The 9,419-nt window shown below is 39.4% G+C and overlaps 1 protein-coding gene across 1 annotated transcript in view; it reads right to left on the bottom strand.

The window, feature by feature from the left end:
• Window positions 1-3,087: 3,087 nt before the first annotated feature.
• Window positions 3,088-9,419, bottom strand: part of LOC146465429 (uncharacterized) — a 7,652-nt gene continuing 1,320 nt past the window's right edge. The window contains exons 2-8 of the mRNA XM_085128679.1: window positions 8,483-9,397; window positions 7,679-7,822; window positions 7,013-7,200; window positions 6,527-6,578; window positions 5,440-5,576; window positions 4,645-4,734; window positions 3,088-3,431 (exon numbers count right to left, since the gene is read on the bottom strand). Of these exons, the coding sequence (XP_084984805.1) occupies window positions 3,239-3,431; window positions 4,645-4,734; window positions 5,440-5,576; window positions 6,527-6,578; window positions 7,013-7,200; window positions 7,679-7,822; window positions 8,483-9,397 (1,719 nt within the window). The 3' untranslated portion in view covers window positions 3,088-3,238. The remainder of the gene's footprint in view (window positions 3,432-4,644; window positions 4,735-5,439; window positions 5,577-6,526; window positions 6,579-7,012; window positions 7,201-7,678; window positions 7,823-8,482; window positions 9,398-9,419) is intronic.

The following is a 9,419-nucleotide window of genomic DNA, read 5'->3' as shown; positions in this document are numbered from 1 at the left end:
AAAACGCGCCCCAGGGACCCTGGGGACAAGGGAGCCCATTCCAGAGAGAGAAGAGGAATCCATGATGTTTTTCCCTGAGGTCCTTAAACAGGATAATTTTCGCGTTGTCCTCAGTTTTTTGGGGAACAGTTATCAGGTGAATTATGTCAGAATTTTAAGAAGGGTGCCGTGCCTGACTTTGCCAAAAGATTTCTTTGAAGAGGTTGGTGAGGGAAACTCCTGGAGAACAAGCAGATCACACTTTCTCTGGTTAGCCTCATCGACGCAACTTGAAGTCACGTTGTACATTTAGTATTGCTTAGATGTGATGAAGGTCAATAAAACCCATCCTAAGAAAGGTCACCTACTAATACCAAAGTATTTTTGCGCGGTTTATGACTATGCAGGAAAAGCAGATCATAGCAAGGGCTATTGAAATAAATAAAATGGGGGGTAACTACGCATTTTTTTTTAGAGATAATTAAAGGGGCAGTATCATGGGAGATCGATGGGAGATATCATGATTTTTGGCCAAAATTCACTAAATTTAAACTTTGAACACTGTGTTCATTAATTTCTCAATCGCTAATTTAAAGAAATATTAATAGTGATTCAAAGACGAAAGGTTGAATTAAAATATAGTACAACCAGCGATTTTTGATGCGTTACAACAGCGAAATTTGAAAACGTCTGCCAGACGTTTTCAAATTTGAACCCCTCTCTATCTTGGTCATCTGCCGGCGAAAATATCCTTGGATAGTTTCTTTGCATTCTGATAGTCTTTTAATGGAATTTTGTCAATATATCTTGGCTGCTATCAACCGAATAGCGTCTTTCCGATTTTCGATGTGTTACTAAAAATAGCGTGATACTATCCCTTTAACTAACAGTTGTTCTAAAAAGAAGTAAAATATAAAGCAATGTATGGTGTTTTTTCCAAACTTAGTTAAAGCTTTATTATTATAATAATATAAAGGAAAATACAGGGAGATGTGAGGAATCAACCATAAGAGGACACAGAAAAAAATCTGAGACCCAGACGGGATTCGAACCCACGACCCTCCGTGTTCATGGGCGAGACATTTCTTGCCATTAATGTGACTGCGTGATGCAGTTAAGCCTTAATGTGTTGCTTATGATGGACTGCGTGACCACGTGATGCGGGTCGTAAGTCCAACCCACAAAAATGACCCTTGCTCGCCAACGAGTCCTCAGTAGCTCAGAGGTTAGAGCATCCGATCTAGAACACGGAGGGTCGTGGGTTCGAATCCCATCTGGGGCTGACATTTTTTTCTGTTTCTCTTATGGTTGATTCCTTACATCTCCCTGTATTTTCCTTTATAAAGCTTTATTGTCTCCGAAAATGCATGGTTATCCCCAATTTTCTTTTTGGATACCAAACGCACTTGCCAAGTTCTGCTTTCTCTGCATAGTTTTAAGCCGCACAAAAATATCCCTGTATTAGTAGGCACCGCCCATAGGAAACCCGAGTATCTCGAGATGCGCAAAACATATGCGCAGTAACAAAAGTAGGCACCGTCCTCAAGCCTGGCTGACCGACGCGCACCTAATCACCAAACTCAAAAGCTACAACACTGCACGAAAGTTCAGATGAACATACAGTGAAATTCCCAGACCTTGGAACCGCCAACGAAGACACAAATGAAGGAAACGGCATTCAGGTCAAGTTAATGATAAGTCGAATTAAGTTACTGGGGTTCCACACTCTATCGTAAGGTAGCCTGATTGGTGTGCCTTTGAATAGCGAAAAAGTACTATTTGTATCAATGAAAATGTTAAAACAATGGTTCAGTATTGTTAACAACTGACCTACGAGTATATGTATAAGCTAGTATGTGTTATCTTTTGCTGCGGATGACTTGCGTGAAAATGGATTACAACTTGAAAAAATTGGCCATTGTTTTCAAGTTCTTCCAGTGCATGTTGAAGAAATTGTGAAAAACTGATTTATGGTGTGTTCTTCATTGGAGAAATCAATCAATAGTCTTCTCCCGGTTCTCTACGAACAATTTCATGTTGGAGCAAAGGTTCTATGCTAAATATTTGAGTAGAAAACAGGAAACTCGCCGTGACAGTTCCATTTCAAAACTATGATCATATGTGATTTTACTATAACACAACACGCTGTACATGTGAAAAGTACATTTCTTTAATTTTTGCTCACGAGCTATGCGATAACAAAAATCATTCATGGTTTATCATTCTTAAAATATACATTTACCATTGCCATTTACAAGTGTAAAACAATCTACTACTGGAATAAGAAAATATATTTACCAACACGAATTCAAGTATTATAGTCATTCATTCTTAAAATTCAAACTTCACGTCACCACTCAATTGAGAAAATTTCCGATGTAATAGTAGTGTTCACGGGTCTGTTGTTAGCATGAGATGAAACCAGCTACCAATCTTCTTATTAATAATTATTTTTAATTACTTTAATTTATAATTTCATTAAAAATTTCATAACAAAAAAGAAACTATTTCTAAGATTCGACAACGGATTTTTTTTACTTCAAAATTTCAAAAAAATTAACAAAGGAAAGTTCTAAAACTTGTTGGATGGTCCAGCTTTTGCACAGGCGACAACTTATTTGCAAACAAATCAATTCAGCTTAGGACTTTTGATAAGATTCCTAGTATATCGGCTATTTAACAATTACTCCACGAGCGCGCGTTGGATATGAGATGATAGATAGCCAACGAGGCGCGTAGCGCCGACTTGGCTATAATTATCTCATATCCGACAAGCGTGGGTGGAATGATCGTTTTATTTCAAACAATCAAGAAACATTGCTAGATCTTGTTGATTTTGCATGCAAGAACAACCAGAAAACAATTTAATGGTCGCTATTTTCCCTGGCATGGTATAATGGCTCATATAGCATGGCCGATAATCCAATCAAATCCCTTCAATTGCATTATACAATGATCCAGTTTTAATAATAACGGATATCAGTACGGTTCTGTTAACATTAGAATTATAACATATTAACTGAAAGTTTCAATTTATAAGATCTTAAAAGCCTAACACACTGAGTTCATAAATATGGACGGGTTCTTTCGATCATTTTTTTTTTCGATATGGCGTCGCCTGTCCAGTAATTGTTACCAAGAGAAAATGATAACCTCTTGAACTCACATGTGCGAATTTTCCCACGTCCAGGCGGCGTGCTGGTCTTCAACCCACCTTCACTTCTTCAAGCTTCTGTGACTGTAGAGTTTTCAAGGAATTTCAAGGTAAGGCCATCATATCAAGAAAACAATTAATTTTAGTATTAAGCCAGGCCACTTGTTTTGGTAGTAAGCCATCGATCCAGTCTCGAGGTAATTCAGAATATCCAACCTTGCAGCCCAAAATGGCGCCTGCGACTGTAGCGTTACACGTTGCGTGCCCTCCCTCCATTACAAGCTCGGTTATCGCTGTTCTGTTGACATTGAAGAAAAACTTAATAAATAAACAAATTAGGGAAAATGGAAACATGACATCTTTTAAAACAAATCCAAGTTATTACACCTTCATGTCACGGTGAATCACAAAAGGCAGAAATAACGGAATAAGCAGCCTAAATTTTCGAGAAGTTGAAAAAAACTTGCTTGAACTGTTAATTAAAAAAAGCAACTGCCTTCATTCCCAGCAACAAATTTTGGCGTAAAAAGGAGAAAAATAAAAACAAAAAGAGAAAGTTTGCGCGAAGAATTGCAGATAAGATTCTACAATAGGCTATTTCCGAGTTGCTGTGAACCTCCCTATAATAGCGAGGCTAAGTGCAAAATTTTTCATATGAAAATTAGTTTTGTTACATATGGATGAAAACTAATTTTCATAACAAAAACTTTGCACTTAGCCTCGTTTTCATAGTGAGGTTCAAAGCAAATCGGAAATGGTCTATATCCATATCGCCACAGCGCTCCTCACTGCTCTCCACTCACTGCCCTCCATAAATTCCTTATGGTAATGTACTAGTTGGAACAGTTTGTTTGAATATCAATACACTTGATCCTTGGCAGATAAAATTCTGCAATTTAGGGCTGCGATTATCCAAATCGTCACAGTCCTTTCACTTCTAAACCTGATATCAACGAGCCAATTCTCCTCACCACACTCCATATAATCCTTATGGAACTAATTTGGAGAATTTGTTTGAATATCAATACACTTGATGCTCGGTGATCATTTCCCTAATTCTCATGAGCTGTATGAGTGCTTGATTGAGCAGTGCTATAGTCAGCAGAAATCAGATCCACGCTCGTTACTAGTAGGGAACTTAAGCAGGGACGACGGCAACGCCAACGAAAACGTCAACTGAAAATATAACTTTATTTCATTTGTGCTACTTCGCGATTATTTCAACTCGCTCAACTTCGACAGAAACGGCGAACTATCCACGAACCAAATTGGTAGGAGTGGCATTCAAGAAAATAATAAAAAATTCACCGTCTGTTCTCCAAAAGACCTAGAATTTGGTCATTTCACATTGTTGTTTTGCAGAGGACAGCAAAGAAATGTACCAAAATGTAAAACGCACGTGCAGAGCGATTGTGTTTGCTCATTAGACCTATTGTTTTGTGGCGTTGTCAAATTACAGGCTTTATCAATATGCCTGTGCTTCACAGAGAAGTTGTTGCAGAACGACTTACTTGTAATCTTTCATGCATCTAAGCGCCACAAGTCCTGCTCCCAATGGTTTGAATGTGTAATCGGTTAACCTTGGTTCACAAAACTCCACGCTAAAAAATATCAAAAAGGTAGCTTCACTGTGTGGAATGGTCAACTAAACAGCAGACAGTCCTTCAAATACTACCCTTTCTTTTAAGCTGTTGTAAGAAAAAAAATCCTTGAGGCTCTCATCTGTCTACTGCTGTCCATCATACATCGCAGCCTGTAGCTACATTGTACATGCAGCCCCTCTTGCTTACAAATCACAAAGGGCAGTACACAATATTTGAGCAGTGCCAGTCTCGTACAACGGTGCCTGCTGGGGGGGTCAAATCCTGACTCAGCCCTTAATACTGTCTTAAGGTCACAACAATAACAACGGAATAAAACTGAAACACAGACTACACTGTATACTTTCAAACATGTTACCAGACAGAAAAAAAACCCTAAAAGGATTAAGAACTATGTAACAACAAACAATACAAGCATACTGCACACAACAAGTCCAACCACATTACTTTACCAGGACCATCTTTTCATCAATGCCTTTTTGACCATGAGAGGCGAGTTTCTGGACATAGGAGCTAGAGCGAGGGCCAATTCATAACAGTTAAAAGTAGCACCAAATCCTCCAGTGATGAAAAGTGATAAATGGGCAATCTCACTTGCACTCCAGCAAATAGCACTGTTTCCTTCTCTGCATCATATACCATTCACGTATAAAAGCAAATAAAAATAAATCTGTTCGATCAGTGTTTGACAGAAAGGGGACTTACTCTTCCCATGTCTGGCAATTGAAATAGTGGTGGAAGTCTTTTTGATGAAAAGGTTCCTGCAAGTAAGTTTTGCCCTTCTCTTTTGCCTTCTCTAGCAGCTCCTCAAGAGATGACTTGCTCTTCAAGTCGTGCTGTCCCTAAGGAAGAAAATAGTTTTACTTTATAACAAGAGTTTATTGTTACTCGGTGGTTGGCAGTCTGACTGAGTGCTGTGGATCATGTATAATGGTATAGCTGGAGCTGTTCAAAATAGACCCAACCACTCTGCAAAGTAGTTTGGTTTTCATTACTCAAGTGGTACATGCCATTACCTGGAGCTCAGGAGCACATGGCAGGATACCCATAAAACTCAAGGGGATGCCAACTTGCCTGTTTGTTGGTTTTATCCTCCCTCCCTCCCTCCTTTTCTTTCCTCCTTCCTTCCTTCCTTCCTTCCTTCCTTCCTTCCTTCCTTCCTTCCTTCCTTCCTTCCTTCCTTCCTTCCTTCCCTCCTTCCTCCTTTCTTTCCTCCCTGTCCTCCCTCCCTCTCTCCTACATGTACCTCCCTCCCTCCCTCCATCCTTCCTTCCACCCTCCCTCCCTCCCTTCCTTCCCTCCTTCCTTCCTTCCTTCACTCCCTCCCTCTCCCTCCCTCCTTTCTTTCCTCCCTGTCCTCCCTTCCTCTCTCCTACATGTACCTCCCTCCCTCCCTCCATCCTTCTTTCCTCCCTCCCTCCATCCTTCCTTCCTCCCTCCCTCCTTCCTTCCTCCCTCCCTCTCTCCTACATGTACCTCCCTCCCTTCCTTTCTCCCTCCCTCTGTCTTTCCTTCCTCCCTCCTTCCTTCTTCCCTTCTTCCCTCCTTCATTCCTCTCTCCCTTCTACATGTAACTCCCACCCTTCCTTCCTTCCTTCCTTCCTTCCTTCCTTCCTTCCCTCCTTCCTCCTTTCCTTCATTCCTTTCTTCCCTTTTTTTCTTCTAGCATTCCCAATGTTTTTTGAGGCACTACTATCTTTAATAGCTAAGGAATGCAGGGAATGTAACTTTGTAACAAATTATATACTAAAAGTCCACAAATCTTGATAATGTAAACTGTCATAATAATTACCTGCAACATCAGTGCAATGATAATGCATGCTGAAACACAGCTTGCAATGCATCTGACAATCAAATTAAGAAAAAATAATTATTATTTTCATTAATGTATTCCATCCTGTCTCATGTTTCAATGACGGTGTTCTCTAAAAATTATGAGTAAACTTTGATTTATGGGATTGTCAATGCATAGTGCTGAGTGCAAATACTGGTCAGTTTTTTCCTTTGGCCCATTGGTTGTTTAAGGGACTTCATGCCCCAATTTCACAATTCAATCATTGGTTACTGGTGAACTGTATTTTAGTTTATAAAATTTTCAATGGCAAACCTAGCACCCAAAAATGTGAATAAATGCAGTATCGTTGTTCCAGATGCATCATAATCTTCCAACATATAATCTTTTGAATAGACTAACTTTGGCAAGCCCCTTTGCACTGGCTTCATTTTGGACCAGGGGTGAAGCTAACTGACACATACAGACAAAGTAATCTAGACCAACCTGGGGTCACAGTGTGTAGCCTTGCATATCCTAACTGCATTAGTAGCTACTTCATTTAAGTCATGAAAGTGGACAATACCAAGAGCTGCAACTCTCATTACACCACCATTAGATGGTGATTCCAACTTGTTTGCTACTGATCTGGCTGCTCCATGAGGATCATTGAGAAACTTTGGATCACATACAACCTGTTAAAAAAGTAACATCCAGTACAAGTCAGAAATAAGCGAACAATGTACATGCAAAATTCATGAACCTTTTTGGCACACATCCTTCTGCCAATATGTGTTGACACATGCATCTTATGCATGCATTTACTTTTGTCTGACAGTCAAAGAAGCTTTGGTTGGCATTGTTTTGCTAAACGAAATACAAATCATAACTCCCAAAAAACCATTAATTTAACCTTTATTCGTAAATGTCTTCAAAGAAAATGATCATGATGGATGGGGCATTCCAAAAGTCGGCAGAAGATGGAAATATGAGACACAGAAAACTGTGCTGCAAAGTTCTGATGCAAAAATTCATGTGTCATTTGTCAGTTTACACTAATCACTGTAAAGTAATGAGGGACACGTCTTCACCTCTGTACAACTCAACACTATGCACCATGTATCCAATGCACACTTGTGGCCTTAAACTGTTAAAATTAATATTACAGTGTACCTTGGCAAGAACACCTCTCACTCCTCTCCCCACGCTATCACCCAGTTCAGGAAATCCATGTTTGCACCAGTTGAGGAGGCTTTTTGCAAACTCCAGTTCATCCACAACACCAGCCCACTGAATGATATTTTCAAGGATTAACATCTAGAACCAAAGGAAGAACAATTTGATTGTCTACCAGATTTAAAGACAATTAAATTGGGCATTTAACAACTACATACATGTATATTTAATTTTGTCAGTTTAAAATGGTAGTTATAGTTGTATAGCACTTTCAAAACTGATCCCATACAAAGTCCAAGGTTTCTTACAGTGTATGATTGTGTATTGTACACTGTGGCATAGTGGGATTAAACAAATATTTTTTTGTGCAGAGATGTAAAATTTTCACCTGTAGGCATGTTGAATTTGGCAAACAGATTTCACATTTTCAGGAAGGAAATGTTCCTCTCAGAAATAGATTTGATGACTGAATTCCCTAATTGCAAGCATGGTTATACATGTGTTCATAATCTTTCTGTGCTACACATCTGAAAATGCTATTGAACAAACCTCGGACTAGCTCAGAAAGCAACCTACATGTATACAAAGTTCCATATCTCAAATATATTAAAAACATTTTTTACTGATGTCCAATTCAGCACCAATTCTTATGCTCTGCATATCTCCAAAAGAAACCAAATACAGTGTGGGCTCTCAGAAGCCAATTTATAAAATAAACTCAGAAAGCCCCAGAAATCTAGAGAGAAAGTCAATGAGGAGCTCAGCAAGTCTGTCATATAAGCAGGTGTTTTGTATACTTACAGTTTGGTCAAACGAATCAGTCCAGTCTCCTTTTCGCCACTTACTTCTGTGTCTGTCTTTAATCATCTGCTCACAACATAACGATTCTTTGTCATAATGAAAACGACACTCATCAGGCATCATAAACTCAGTGCATAGTCCAATAGCATCACCAATAGCTGCTCCATACAAGCAGCCAACTATCTTGTCCACAAGCTCATCTGGGGGAAGCTGATGAACATTTGCAGGTGGCCTCAGAGGAGTTTTAATACGACTTGTGGCATTTGTGTTTGTTTGTGTCTGAACATAATGGGCTCTTGCAGTGTGGGGGTTAGTGGGTGCTAGTACCAACACATCTCCTCTTACACGAGGAAACTCATTGCTCCTGCTAACAAGCTTCCGTTCTGGATCCTTTGGGTTTTGATTCCGCAAATATGCCAACACTGCATCCGAGCCCTGATTACAAATTTGCTGTGGTGGACATTTGCACTTGTTAAAAATTGCCAGGATGAGTTTCAATGTCTTTGATTTTCCAAGTGTTAAAGGAAGTGTATCAAGGTCATTGTAACTGACATTTAAACTCTGGAGTGACTCCATCATACCCAGATTTTGCGGTAAGCATTTCAACTGATTGTGCGACAGGTCTGCTTTCTCAAGTCTGACAAGCAAGCAGAAAGTTCCTGGAAGTTCTTGCAGTCTGTTGTTATTTAACAGCAATGTCTTAAGGTGGAACAAGTGGCCAAAAGATTCTGGTAAACATGTAAGGCGATTATGGCTCATATCAACATATGACAGGTGAGGAAGGTAGACCGCAAATTCAGATGGAATGTACGTAAAACAATTAAATGATGCCTCAAACTTCTCATAAAATGAGACACTGCTGAGTAACTCCAGTGGATAATCAACAAGCGCATCTTTGCCGTCTTTTATCACATGCTATATATACATGAAGAAATCA

This window comes from Pavona decussata, unplaced genomic scaffold (assembly GCF_977016875.1).
Source record: "Pavona decussata unplaced genomic scaffold, jaPavDecu1.1 SCAFFOLD_156, whole genome shotgun sequence".
NCBI lineage: Eukaryota > Metazoa > Cnidaria > Anthozoa > Scleractinia > Agariciidae > Pavona > Pavona decussata.
This window is presented reverse-complemented; position numbering and strand designations above follow the sequence as displayed.